Here is a 15,338-nt window from a genome sequence, read left to right as displayed (position 1 = left end):
GATTAATTACACAACTGCAAGGCTTTACAACAGCAATCAATCTACAAGTCAGATATTTAGAAGCAAATTTTATATTGATATGGACACACATGTGAATCACATACATTGCTGATACATGCACACACACTCACACACACACACAGAAACTGAATGTTTTCAGATTACAGATGGATCAGGTCACTTTTAAATGTATAGTCTTAAATGTATAATCCTACAGGATGTTTGTGGCAATATACAGATTGATTTATCATTTATAATTTCACAATAATCTCAAAGTTCCTCCAGTATAAACACTGTGTACATACTTAGTAGACATAGAGGTTAAAACATAGTTTCCATGCCATGAAATGCATATAGCCTTTTCCAAGTTATGCACACACATACACATGATGCAGAGGGAGAATGGTGATCTACAGTAGTAAAATGCAATTTAATAAGATAATTCTGGGTAATAATCCTTAAAGGTAGTTATCTTTTTAGCCTAATGGATGAGTTTGCACACAGCATACTGTAAGAGTGTTAACTGGAAAAAGCCTGACACTGTGATTCAGGGAATTTACATTAACAATATCAACTAAATAAACATTCGGTTCACCATTGGTGGGCTCGGAATTAAAAAAATAAAACCCGGCTTACATGTTTCTCAAGTTTCAAAGTAATTGCCTTAAAAGGACCAAACACACTATGACCAGACCAAGATGACTGTTAGCAATACAAGTCAATACAAAGCATCTACAACTTGATTGAAGTCAACATGACATTAAATTTGAAAAAAAAAAAAAACTCTATTTACGTTCTTAATTCCCATTCTTGATGTTATTGTGATCAGTTAATCTGTGCACGTTATTATATGTGAACCTGGACCACAAAACTAGTCGTAAGTCGCACAGGTATATTTAACAATAGCCAAAAATACATTGTTCAAAATTATTGATTTTTTTAATGGCCAGAATTATTAGGATATTTAGTAAAGATCATATTCCATGAAGATATTTTGTACATTTCCTACCTTAAATATTTTTAAAACTCAATTTTGATTAGTAATATTGCATTGTTAAGAACTTTTTTTGGACAACTTTAAAGGCGATTTTCTCAATATTTAGATTTTTTTGCAACCTCAAATTCCAGATTTTCAAATAGTTGTATCTCGGACAAATATTGTCCAATCCTAACAAATCATATATCAATGGAAAGCTTATTTATTTCATAAAGCACAATTTGACCCTTATGACTGGTTTTGTGGTCCAGGGTCACATATATGGTTCATGGGTTAGTTACACTGATATTTTAGCTGTTAAGCCTGTCAAGTCAAGTCTTGTTAAGACAGATTTTTTTCACGTTAAATTACATTTATTGAGGCTTATGCTTAAAACATCCATTTTTATGGAAGTAGACAAAATTTGTGCACCACTCATACCCACTTTTTACAGTCCAATTAATTGGACAAAATCAAGTCCCAGCATACTTTCTATCTCTTTAAATATCCTGTTTTACATCATATTATGAAAGTAAAATGGGCTGTCAGTGCTGTTGACTTTGTGACTATAATCAGAAAATATCCACCTTTTTCTTTCCGTAAGAGTGGGCATAGCCATTTGTAAATTTTATGTGTCTGGCTTCCAGTCTCATCCGCGTCCAGCTATTTTTAGCTGTACGAAACAACTTGTTTTGCTACTTGATATTGCAAATTAATGTGTCTTACCATATTATTTTAATGTATTATCTTAATTATGAGCATACTGGTTTGTAGTGCAAACAGTTTTACAGTTTACTGCACATTGTTGTTTTTCTCATTATTTACTTATAGTGGATAATGAACCGGAAGTCTCACCCTTAGGCTTACTTCCACCCTAAAGAAGAAGGTGTTTCCTCTAGAAGTTATATCATGTTGTATCGCCTGTATCAGATGTTGTTGTCTATCAATCAGCCTGATGTGATGGTGTTAAATATGTGATAAAATATTTGCATTTTTGTATGTTTGTGTATGTGTTAGTCAGGGTAGATGAGAAAGCCACTGAATGTGCTGTATTTGTTGGTGTTTCCTCCATGCACTTTTCCGCCATCCAGCTGCACGCAGACCTCATCTCCCACGTCTAAATGAAGGATCACACTGTTAGAGGCGTAGTCATAATTCTGATCTGCATCCTGAGCGATCGCACTGGCCCTCACCTGAGAGACAGACGAGAGAGAAAAAATGGTTTTAATGTTGGATAAAAGAAAGAGTAAATCATCATCATCAGGAGGAGAAAGCGGAGAGTGTTCAGTGAATAACAGCTTTAATGTCATATCAGTCTGTTTCTACCCATTGTCAGTAAGCAGATGCCTTTAAATCCTTTAACCTCACTGGAAACTAGCAATCTTTCTCTCTCTAACAAACAGTTTTATGATTTTTCATCTCCTTCCTAAGACCTAAGTACCCTATGGGATGCACAGAACAGAGAGAGAGAACAAAAGACCAAGACAGACCAAGGTCCGAGGGAATAAGGCTTATTGATCTGTGTGTCGCTTCTGTGTGGTGTGTAATTCATTGGAAAGGCTGTTAAACACTGTGGTTTTATGTCATTCACAAACGTAGTTTGTTAAATTGTTGAACTCATATAATGCTATTTCCTGTGCATATATCAATCTTTGGGAATATTTAATTACTTACAGTCATGCCAACAACGCTATTAAAAAACACATTGCGTAAGATAAAAGGAGTAAAAAAAAACCCCTAATATTTTATTTAAAAAAAAAAACAGCATTAAAATAAACACATCTGTCTCAAACAATTCAGGTCAAAACACTAATTAATGTCTGTCCACCTTATTTTTCAACGCAGAAGTAAGCCGTTTTCTGTGAATGTGCAAAACTTACGGTTCATTAGTCGCTGTAGGGAAATAGCAAGAAGAACGCAGGAAACAGTAAAACTGTTTGCACTACAAACCACTGTGTTCATAATTAAGGTAATACATAAAAATAATAAAACATGCCATTTGCAACATCAAGCAGCAAAACTAACAATAGCTAGATTCTAATGAGACCGGAAGCCTTGCACATAAAATTTACGAATGACCACGCCCACACTTACGGGAAAATTAATGTATGATCTTAGTATATGTAAAAATCAAAGCTAATTCTCACTGCTTATCATCCGGAGTCTGTTACCATATCTATATCTTTTGTCTATTTTACGTTACTCATATTACACTTTGTACTTTTGAAGAATAATGTTTTCCAAATGTATTTCAGTCGCGTCTCCGATTGATCGACATTTTCTTGAGTTGTGCTTAATTCTTCTCACATCTACTCATTAATTATCCCTGTCTCCCCCTCATCTTTCTTTTCCCAGCACCTCTTCCCCCGTATCTGTTCATTCCTTGCACCATCTATCCATCTTTTTTTTCTGCTGGAATCGTAATAAAATGCAGGTCACGCGCGTGTCTCCACTGCGCGTCTCGTGTTGGCGCGTGTCCCTGTCCAGTCTAAATCGGATTGATTAACGGCGCGAGGTGGCAGCTCCCACGGGAGGCCTGGGGCTGCGTCGGGGCCTCGCTGGCTCAGTAATTGCCCGGCGTAGTGGCTCGGCTGTTGCTCCTAATGGGGCCCACTCCTCAATAACTCCACTGTATCACAATAAACGGATCCTCGTACCGACCACCGGTCAAATGGAGTCACCAAGTATTAAGTGTGTGTTTGTGTGTGTGTGTGAAAGAGAGAGAGTGAAATAGAGAGACTTCTAGCATGTGCATTGTGTTGTTTCCCCTCAGTGATTTCAACGACCCGTTATCAGATTAAATAGCAGGCCTTAGGTTTAAACTATACAGACAGTTTCTGACAGAAAAAGCATAATAATGCAAACATATTCCTAAAATAAATTCAAGAACCAAATAATATGTGCAGAAAAACATTCTCAGAAGTGAAAATAAAGAGAGAAATACACAAATTATTGGTTGTGAACCTAATTTATTTTGCTTGGTTGTGGTGTAATTTATTTTGTTTGACTTTTATGAAAGCCAATAAAATAAACTACACATGACATATGGCTTACAGCTGCTTTTAAATATATTATTATTATTTATTTTTCCTAGAATATCTTTATTTTAAAATAATGTTACTTTGGATTTTGTTTGACAGTTCATAAATGTGACCCTGGACAACAAAACCAGTCGTAATGGAAATTTGAATGTATTTTTTTAATGGTTTGTTAGGATAGGACAATATTTGGCTGAGATACAACTATTTAAACATGTAGAATCTGAGGGTGCAAAAAAAAATCTAAACATTGAGGAAAGAAAAAATCGCCTTTAAAGATGTCCAAATGAAGTTCTTAGCAATGCATATTACTAATCAAAAATTAAGGTTTGATACATTCATGCTAGAAAATGTACAAAATGTCTTCATGGAACATGATCTTTACCTAATATCCTAATGATTTTTGGCAGAAAAGAAAAATCAAGCATTTTGACCCATACAATGTATTTTTGGCTATTGCTAAAAAATACCTGTGCTACTTAAGACTGGTTTTGTGGTCCAGGGACACAAATGTGTTTATTCCCGTTGAAAAAAAATAAACAAACAAACAAAAAAAAAAAACTGTAGATTTAAGCTGTGCTGTACATAATATTATATATATAAATAAGTATATTTCTTTTCATCAAATAATTATAATTTTTTGGTTAGAATGTCAGTCCTCTCGCATGCACAGAGGGCATGTGACTATACCACAGTGTGTAACCTCAAAATATATCATGTTCTCCATTGCTAAAGGTTAACACTGTGATTTATGAATTCATGAATGAACCATTTATCTCCTGTAATTTTGTATTCATACAAATCCCCTGTTTCTGAGTAACATTTAAGAGGCTAATTGGTTATATGACTGCAGGGCTCCCTGTATGACTGGTTTCACTTGAAGATGCGCTTCACTTATCTGATGCAAGTTCTCTCTTTAATTTTACAAATATGTCTTGGTCAGAAACAAGCCTGGAAAGAAAGAAATAAGAACAACCCGTTTTGTGACACAATCAAAGATGGATATGAAGAAGCCAATGCGATTTTAAAATCATCTCTTTCTTTTATGCTGTCAGACAATATGTACATTTGTGACCCTGGACCACAAAACCAGTCTTAAGTAACTCGGGTGTATTTGTAGCAACAGCCAAAAATACATTGTATGGGTCAAAATTACTGATTTTTCTTTTATGCCAAAAATCATTAGGATATTAAATAAAAATCATGTTCCATGAAAAAAATTTGTACATTTTCTACTGTAAATATAACAAAACTTAATTTTTGATTAGTAATATGCATTGCTAAGAACTTCATTTTGATAACTTTAGGTGATTTTCTCAATATTTAGATTTTTTGTACCCTCAGATTCCAGATTTTCAAATAGTTGTATATCGGCCAAATATTGTCCTATCCTAACAAACCTTACATCAATGGAACGCTTATTTATTCAGCGTTCAGATGATGTATAAATCTTAATTTCTGAAAAATTGACACTTATGGCTGGTTCTGTGGTCTGTTCAAAAAAATCTTTGTTGAACTGTAGTGTGAGCAAAGGTGGACATTGACAACAATGAGGGAAACTGCTTTATGAACCTACACCCATGGGAATTAATGAAACAAACGCGCTAAATTGTTTGCCACAAACATTTAAAAATGTACCATACCATAATTCTTCATTTTTCTGTCTTTTTACAGTCCTGCCTCAAGGTTAAAGGCTCCAGGTGTGTGTATTAGAGTATGTCCTTTAACTGGTAAAAATGGCTATACTTGAGAATGTAAGTGCCTTGAATGCTGCAGGTTCATATATGTATTTCCTGTACAGTATGTCCTCTCTTGAATGGGCCTCCTCTCAAACAAACACTGACGTGATCTCAGAGTTTGTATTAGATCGACCTTTTGTCCATTCAAAGGGCAGCGCAAGCACAGGAAATTAGAGTTAGAGATACAAACAAACACAAAAAAAAAACAAGAGGCGGCGAAAGCACAGATCTGTAAACAGGGAAACGGGGTGTACAAGTGTCTATTGCAACAGCTGCAAAAACCTGTCAAGGTACTGTGGGATTACCTCATTAACTATATTAATTAATTAATTGGAGGATGTAAACTCATTAGCTGCTGTGTAATTGACAGGATGTTCGAGGCTTTTCTAACAACTTCTCTGCATCACACCTTAATTAGTGCCGCGCTACTCTGACGAGACCACGAACGGGGAGAGATTTTCGAGAGAGACAGAGGGGTGAAGTGCTAAGGATGAACCCAAAGTAAAAGCTAGTCGTACAGTGGGATGAGAAGAGACATGTTTACATAGCCAAGAATCAATTACTGAATTAATTAATCGAATTTGTAATGAGAAACAAATTGGCTGGGTATTCTACTTGAGTGACATTAATTTGTGGACGTTGCGCTCCCCGCTACACCCCTCAGGATGCTGTTTTCGTTTCTTATTCAGCCCCATGCAATCTATCCCTGCCACGAGGAGCCAAACTTCAACTAATAAGTGGCATTTCACAAATACATTAATATTCAGAGTTCTCTAAAAATAAAACTAACTGCCACAACCTCACTGCAGTTACACTGTGTTGGAATCTACCTGTATTGGATAGAAGATCATGGAAGATCATAGACTGCGTTTGTAGCATCATCTCGTGCAAATCCATGACCTGCATTGAGGTCAGCAGCCCTTTCTCGTTCTCTCTCTCACTTACACATGCGCTCACACTTTCTGTCGTTTTGCTCATCTATCTTACTTACACTGATCTGATGCTGTCTGTGTCTCTGGCCTCGCAGTAACACTTTCTCCCGACCTCTCTGTCGGCTCTCCTCTGATTAGCCATCCATCTTCCTCTCCTCCGTTCATCTCTCTATCATCCCACACCATCTTTCCGCCTCCCGTCGCACGCCCTGCTCGTCTGGGTGGGCTCACGGTTTTAGATTTCGCCTTTGCCTTTTTCATTTTAAAACAGCTATAATAAATATAGTGTAAATATTGATTTACACCTAAAACAACTGTGGCATGGGGAGGTTTTCCTACAGCTGCCATTTCAAAATAAAAATCTGTCCTTGTTTTGTCACCCTCATGTCGTTGTATGGCTTTATTTCTGGACAGAACTGTTTGTGTTATTAGACGGAAAAAGTTTGGAATGACATGAGGGTGAGTAAATGATGACAGAAATGTCATTTTTAGGTGAACCGTCCCTTTAAGAGCGAATCCAAACTCATGTTGGTGCGGATGTTTGTGAGAATGCTTTGAGAGGACCTTGAGATGGGTTAAATAATTTAGCTAAGGGGAGAGATAATTAATGAGGGCAGAGATAGACATTTGGCTGTGGCTCTGTGTGTGTGTTTGTGTGTGGCCCAGGTGGAAAAGAGGGAATCTCATCTTAAAGACATAAATGATTTAGCACAAGAGGAGATCACTGGAATGACAATATATGCAATACAGCATGCCATACACTGGCGAAGCTTACTCTCCTCATCTTCTCACTTTCCGCATCTCGTCCTCCACTTAATGGAGGCTGTGTTGAATCCCGAGCAGTCTAGGATTTGGCCTGCAGCGCATGAGCTATTGTATATTCAGCAATAAAATGTTTTAGTATATGAGTAGCAGAGACATTCTGCTTCTCTATGAGACAAAATGAGTAACAGCGTTAGCAAAATTCAGTATAAATATTTGCGATTACTCATGAAGTCAGTTCGGGTAACTTTTGATCTGATATTACAGTCAAAAACAAGTTTAAATTCGCCCTTTAAATATATTTAAAAAGTGACATTGTGCAGGAGTTTCTCAAATTAGATCTGAACAGAACCTTGATTTTTCAGTTTATCCAGTGTATTTTGCTTCCACTTGTTGGAAAAATCCACTTGTTTAAAATGCGAATGCACTGCATGAGATTGGCTTTACATGCAGAGCTTGTGCACTTGAATCAATACATTTAGCTGAGAAGGTTCAACCACTAGTATTTCACAGATACACTCTTTGGATCACAAAGCTGTGGATTTACTACAGTCAGTTGCTTTTTTGCTGGATCATGTATGATGAACAGACAAAGGGCATTAATGGCAGGTGTTATGTCATATTAATGGAAGTGCGATGAAGGGAAGTTGACAGGTTGCTACAGACTCATTAAAGGGTTTTCATCACGTCCTGTCAGATATATCTGTCACAAAGGGCCAAAATCTCCAGGAATCTGTGTGTGTGTGTGTGAAAGACAGAGACACAGCGTGTATGTAAACACATGTTGCCAAGGGAATTTTTATATCTCTTTGGATAATCCCTGCTTTCTGTTCCACTACTAAAAATCAAAACTGAGCGGTTGAGTTGAGAGCGCCTGAATCCCAGATCCGTGTCATGTTTCACCAGATGGAGAGGTTTTTTTCTCTCCTTACTTTTTCATTTATTCTAAATCCATGGGTCCTATGAGGACTGTCTCCAGCTGTTGCCTTTCGTTCCACTCCAGAGAGAGTCAAAGAGAGTTAGCTTGTTTGTGTGTGTTACAAATGTCCTCTTTTCATTGGAAACTATTAACCTTTTGCTATTTCGGACTTTTAAAATAAAACATACTCTCTTCTGTTAAACATTCCTAAATGGACTGTTCAAATCACATTTGAACCCACTTTGATATGCAAGTCTATGTTGTCTTCTAAATCTGCATTTTTCGTTTTATATATGTTCGCATTGTCTTTTTTCCCCTCTGTAGTTATCTACAGCAAGGCTTCGAGTGATAGGCTGAGAAAATGACTGCTGAATAATTGAGTAGCAGCCTTACTGGATCCTATTTGAATGTTAAATGTAGTCCTTAATCCTGCCGGTGAATCTAATATTTGTTTGATATTTCAGTCAAATCACACTCTTGTTTTTTACAGTTCATTCACGTCTGACTTAGTCTAGTTAAAGTACCTCTAAAAAACTTAGTTAGCAAACTCCTCCATTGAGCAGAATGTATGCAAAGGCTGTTTGCACCAGGGATGTGCGAAACTAAGAGTTGAACAACTGGCTGTCTTTCAGTTTGTGAGAATTCGAATTGAATTGGTCACGGCCCACAAAAACTCAAATTGGAATGACAAAAAAGACTGAATTTAACACAGCGATTCTGGGAAATTAAGTCTTCTTTTACCATAGTCTACAAAAGTTAAAGGATTAGTTCACTACTAAATTAAAATTTCTTGATAATTTACTCACCCCCATGTCATCCAAGATGTTCATGTCTAAAAATTAAGGTTTTTGATGAAAAACATAATTTTGCTCGATATAGTGGTCCAAATTGCAGTTTCGGTGCAGCTTCAAAGGGCTCTGCACGATCCCAGATGAGGAATAAGGGTCTTATCTAGTGAAAAGATTGGTCATTTTCTAAAAAAAAATTATTCACCTGTTTCTGGGGGGCACTACTGTAAAAAAAGAATGTGGGTACCACTTCCAATAGTATACAATGGTATTTTGTGTGATAATTAGCAAAGAGTGTTTTTCGGATCATTGTTTACTTTGTAAAGTTGCAAACCTTTATGAAAGATGTCATTACGAAGCTCAGGGACAACATGTGCTGTTTGAAGTTGCGTTCACACATCGTTAGCTAGTTTGGATTGCTACATCTTAAATGACTAGTGATAGTCTTAAATAACTAGTGATGTGACGTTTGAGCCCAGGCATCGGAGCTTGTGTTACCAAGTGTGCCAGATGAAGCCTAGATTCGAGGCTTGTGCTGTTAACGTAGTAATCACAAAACCAGTGACAAATGAAGCCTCACTTTCTGTCCAGTCACACGCGTGATTCACTTTGTGTCGAATTGTTCAACACCCCCTTCTCATATCCTACTTATTCAGACTTAATTACATTTAAAGAAAAAAAAAAACAGTCATACAAGTAATATGAAAAATACAAATTATCTCAGAAAAATTAAATATTTGCCATATGCAATTCATATATGTTTACATTATTATTCGATTACATGATATAGATAAGGGGTGGCGAAGTCTGGTCCTGGAGAGTCGCAGCCCTGCAGAGTTCAGCTCCAACCCTAATTAAAACTCACCAGCCTGTTGGTTTCTAGTAACCCTTCAGACCTTGATTAGGTGCGTTTGATTAGGGTTGAAGCAAAACTATGCAGGGCTGCGGCTCTCCAGGACTGACGTTCGCCACCCCTGCTATAGATACTCCCATACTAACATTTAATGCCACAGCTGAATATGTAAATTAATTTTTTAGAGACAGCAATTCAACAAACACACACTGTTTTAGTCTGACTGAGTTTCTTTCACTGGCTTTTGGTTGCTTTATTTTTTACTAACCACCAGATAGCGCTGTTTTCGACAATTAAAGCTTTTAATCTTTTCAGAGGAAATTTTCAGTGCTTCAGGAGGCTTCATTTGCTCATCACTACTGTCAGTTGTTGAATGAATGAGTGTCACGTCCCGCTTGTTTACTTCGAACCAGAAGACACTCCCACATTTGACGCAAGGCCTCATGTGGCATAGAAAACCTGTGGATATACTTTTTAACCACAAATGCTCATCTTGCACTAGCTCTGCGGTGTGCACTACAACATTGTGCATTGTGCAAAAGTCACGCGTGGTTAGTACATCATCTGTGTAATTTGGTTCAAAGAGGTAGACTAGGGCAAAAAACTCCATGTCATTTTCTCCTCCAACTTCAAAATCGTCCAACATAGTTGTTTTACCTTTTTTGTAAAGACTGTTTGACTTTCTTTGCATGTTCACTTTGTTCGCCTACGTCATGCGTGACCTTTCCAATGTGACTACGTAATGCGTGAAGTTGAGCTAGTGCAAGACGAGCATTTGTGGTTAAAAAGTAAATATGCCTTTTTTTCCCCAAAAATGGCAGATCGTTTTGCTAAATATGACCCTTATTCCTCGACTGGGATTGTGTAGAACGCTTTGAAGGTGCACTGAAACTGCAATTTGGACCTTCAACCCGTTGATTCCCACTGAAGTCCACTATATGGAGAAGAATCCTGGAATGTTTTCCTCAAAAACCTTAATTTCTGACTGAAGAAAGAAAGACATGAACATCTTGGCTGATGCAGGGCTGAGTAAAACCTGAAATCTGGAAATTTCAATTCTAAACTAATCCTTTAATTAATTAATAATTAAATTCTGAATCCTGTTTACTCCTACCTGTCCATTCTTCTTGAGGTCAGCCCACATGCTAGTTCCATCTCCGCCCCTCATGAGCACGTGATAGGTGAAGAAGTAGATTCCAGGAAGAGGGCAGGTGAACTTGCCTGTGGTAGGCTCATAGTAATTCCCTACATTTGTCACCACATCATCAAACTTGAGTATCTCGCTCCCCTCATGTTGCTTGCGCAGACCAGCATAGAAGGCAATTTTGGGGCTGTAGAATGATGGGATGTATCCCCCAGGGCCTGGACCTGGAGGTCCAGGTGGCCCTGGCTTTCCCGGTTCTCCAGGTGGCCCACGTGGGCCCGGGGGACCTGGTGGCCCTTGGTTTCCACGAAAACCCGACTTGCCTCCCCCTCTGCGTCCAGGGGTGTCGTGAGGTGGAGGTGAAACTGGTGTTAGCTCATTGGTGGGCGTTAGAGAGTCACAGACCATCTTGCAGCTTCCAAGCATCTCATAATGCGTACCTCCGCCTCCAGATCCACCCAGTTTGGTGCTGTGGACCAATAGCGGAATCGCGACCAGTAGCAGTAGCACCATGGCCACGCCCACTGCCGCGCCAATAACGCGCTTCCTGCGGCTGAGGCGCGAGGCAGCGATAGAGAGGAAGTCCTCCTCCCCTTTAGAAGAAACAGGCCCGGCCAGAATGAACTCTGGGAAGGAAAAAGGACTAAGGTGAGATAGAAAAGTTAACGAGGGAGTACGATACGATGAAACGTGGCTTGTGTCTGAGAAATGAGATAAAAGAAATTGTTTCCGATACTAAAAAATCCACTTTCAGCAACAAGCAAATCAAATATCCTATATGGAATAGTCTTAAAGGATGTTTGTGTTCAATTTCTGCTATTTTCCCCGTTTGCTTTCATTTACTACTTCAAAATCATAACCACCAGCCCGCTAACCACTACGTCTTCTGAGTGACACACACCGGACCCAGTTATCGCTCCATATAAACAGCAATTCTGGATGATCCAGTGGGTTTATATTGTCATATAAATATATATTACTTGTCTGATATAAGCAACATGTGGGATTTGGTGCCTCCAAATGTTCGTCCGTGGATGGAGATTCTATCAGGTGTATTTCTCAGGGGTTGCTCTATGGCGGTGGCGTCTCCTTATAGATTGGTGGAATGACAACCGTGTGGCTTATTTTTCCATGAGAAGTTCAAGAAGCATTCTGGAGAATTCCCAGAAAAGTCCATGTCCACTGCAGCATTTCAACAAACTCTGCCCCTCCTCTCACAGAAGAAAACTGTGATTCAAATTGATCAAAAACAATCCACGTTGAATATTATTTTGACTTTTTGTGACAGCCTTAAACCTTCAAGCTTATAAGTTTAAGTGCCTCGCTTGTAAACGTCCTGTAAGCCTGATGGTAAATGGATGGTAAGATAAAATTTTAAATCAGGCTCACAGCACTCTGGGTGATTTTCAGTCCCCGCTGGTCTTCAGGTGAATATAATTCAGGTTCCAAGATCAACCACCTCTAGCATCTTGATATGGTTTTCACTGATGACAAAAAAGAGCTAAATTAGATGAACTGGAAAACTTACAACACATTATATAAGAGGTGCCAACGGATCCACTGATGCTATTTCTGTTCAATATTAGGCAATTTACAGTAAAAATAAGCTTTTATGCACATTAAGGCCTCCTGGTGACATGCAAGGTTGCATACAGTATAATTTAACTAACTTCAATTTAATCATGCCATCAGAGTCTGACATCACAGACATGTTACTTCTCCAAAGAAACTACAAACAGTATCAGTAATCACAGATTTATTAATTTAAAAAATCAGATAACAACCAATGGTTGTTTCCAGGTCTTGTCTATTTACACTCACATGTCACTATATGCTCATATTAACTTTTGTATGGCACGGTGTGGGCTTTTTATTAATTTTTTTTCAATTTTGATTCCAATTAAAAAGCAAATACTCCAAAGATTAAATTAAAAGTTCATAAAACATGCCTGAGAAACAAATGACCATGGTAAAACAATTCTACCTACCTTATAAGTTCCCAGAGAATATTAAAATTGATGAGTAACTCCGCACAACACCGAAGCTCCTCTCTCTACACGAACAGCTCAGAATATGTCAGAGAATCCCGCGCCTTCGGGTTTTTCTTTCACGGTCACTCAGCTCTGACCGTTGTCAGCTTGAAATATCTCTTGTCTTGTCCTTTTACCGCTTCTTTACAGCCCTTTCTGCTTCTTCAAGACAGTTCACTTTAAACACGCCTACTTCTATTGTACAATATCTTTATGGATCATTAAACTACAACTGGCGCTTGTAAAATTCGTTTGTAACCAAATGACTATGTAAAAGTCGAATGTGGCGATATTTTTGTTAAGATATCGGCAAGAAGCAACAGTTTCTCACTTGTTCGATTTGTGTGAGGAAAAGGCGCTTCCACCCGCGGGATGTCTGTCGCGCGCTCCCCCGCCCTCCACACAATTACGCGCCCGCGCTCACTCTCACCAGTCTCCGCAGATCAAGAAATCGATTTCCCGAGGAGATGTGCATCCTAATAGGGTTGCTGTCTACCCAATTAGTACTTATAAAAATAAGTCAGGTTGTACTGGTATGCTGTCACTACTAGCAGGAGTGAGGGATGGTCGCAGCAAGAAATATAGGACCGACTGTAAATTAGCTGTCTTTAACTACTAGCCTGTACAGGGGATGTGGGAAATGTCTAATGAACGAGGTGTATTCACTGCTAAATTGTTACATATTTAGAGACGAGCATGTACAGAATAATATATTACTAGGGATATTTTTCTATTTTTTTTTTTTTTAATTTTTATTTTGTTATTACAGCACAAATCTAAAAATCACACAAAGGGACCATTGCAGTCGTAAAAATAAACATTGATATCTATGGTTCTGTAAAGAACTTTTAAAATCAATGGAACCTTTCCATTGCACTAAAGGTTGTGGAAATAGATTCTTCAGATTATTAAAATATTCTTCACACTAAAAAAAAAATTAATTGTTTACTGAAAGGTTCTTTGGAGAACCAAAAATGGTTCTTCTGTGGCATCGCTGTGAAACTCACCCTTATGAAACCTTTATTTTTAAAGGAAAGATTTATGTTATTTTAAAAAATCCACATTGTTTTATACATATTTTGAACTATGGGGGAATGCCATTATTTCGTTATGTCCAGTGGTTGCACTCGGTGAGCTACTGCCACTATTTTTACTGCAACACAACTCTGAAAATTAAATACTGATGCAACGCCAAATTGTCTGGCTTTTGGTTGTAATTTTCAGTTTAAAGGCAACAAGAGAAGCGATGTAAGCCTTCACTGCTTTCCCAGCGGAGAAAAAAATGGGAAGATGCCTGTGGACAAATAAAACTTCCTTAAGACACGTGGCTTTGTTCTCTCCACTTTAGCCTTGATGCCTTTGAAGCTTTTTGTAGACCACAGTTACTGAAAAAGCTTACAAACGGCAGAGACAAGAAATGCTAGATGCCATCCTGGCAGGATGTAAACATGTCGATGCTTGTCATGATGCCACAGCCACTGAAGGAGTTTCTAAGCGTGGATTTTACTCAATATCCAGGGGTGTTTAGGCTTCTTATTGGGAAAAATTGATGGTTCGTAATTTGGTTTAAGCCTATCAGTAGCTGTGGTCATCAAATCACTATTTTATTTTACGAGATGTGGTAAAAATAGCAACAGGTAGCGCCGGTAGCTCATCGAGTGCAGCCATTTGACATAATCAAAATAATGGCGCCACTCATAGTTCAAAATATGTGTAAAACAATCTTTTCATGTGTTCTCTATTACATATTTCAGAAAGAGACATAATTTATGTTATATTAAGCCATACAAGTCTTAATACCCAGGGTTCCCTTTAAGAGTGTGACCCTATATTTAGAGCAAACAAGTCTTACAAGATTGACTTCACTTTTAAATCTAACCTGAATCATACTCAACACAGAACCTTAAACATCATTTTTAGAAGCAAATGCAGGAGATCAATATGTACACATAAAAACATCATATGAAATGCTTTAAATTTGAATGTAAGTATGCCTAGTTGATTAAAGTCAACAAGCACAGATATAGCAGTGGTTTAAATTCAACATAATGAGATGTATTAGCATAAACTGAGCAGGACAAATGCATAAATTGCATGGCTAATCAAAGAAAATGAATATGTCCTGTAGGCATTTTGCAAATGTACACTTGTTTGTCT

General features: G+C 37.9%; 1 protein-coding gene across 3 annotated transcripts in view; it reads right to left on the bottom strand.

The window, feature by feature from the left end:
- The window catches only part of c1ql4b (complement component 1, q subcomponent-like 4b), a 13,639-nt gene extending 51 nt beyond the window's left edge, over nt 1-13,588 (bottom strand). Inside the window, exons 1-4 of one of the 3 annotated variants that reach the window (XM_051111393.1) lie at nt 13,140-13,588; nt 12,132-12,635; nt 11,122-11,777; nt 1-2,169 (exon numbers count right to left, since the gene is read on the bottom strand). The exon at nt 1-2,169 is cut by the window's left edge and continues 51 nt beyond it. In XM_051111393.1, the coding sequence (XP_050967350.1) occupies nt 1,990-2,169; nt 11,122-11,664 (723 nt within the window). In that variant the 5' untranslated portion in view covers nt 11,665-11,777; nt 12,132-12,635; nt 13,140-13,588 and the 3' untranslated portion in view covers nt 1-1,989. Of the gene's footprint in view, nt 2,170-11,121; nt 12,636-13,139 lie in introns of all 3 variants that reach the window. The other 2 variants (XM_051111394.1, XM_051111392.1) reach the window with 2 other exon arrangements.
- Between the last annotated feature and the right edge of the window lie 1,750 nt (nt 13,589-15,338).

This window comes from Labeo rohita, chromosome 6, assembly GCF_022985175.1.
Source record: "Labeo rohita strain BAU-BD-2019 chromosome 6, IGBB_LRoh.1.0, whole genome shotgun sequence".
Taxonomy (NCBI): domain Eukaryota; kingdom Metazoa; phylum Chordata; class Actinopteri; order Cypriniformes; family Cyprinidae; genus Labeo; species Labeo rohita.
This window is presented reverse-complemented; position numbering and strand designations above follow the sequence as displayed.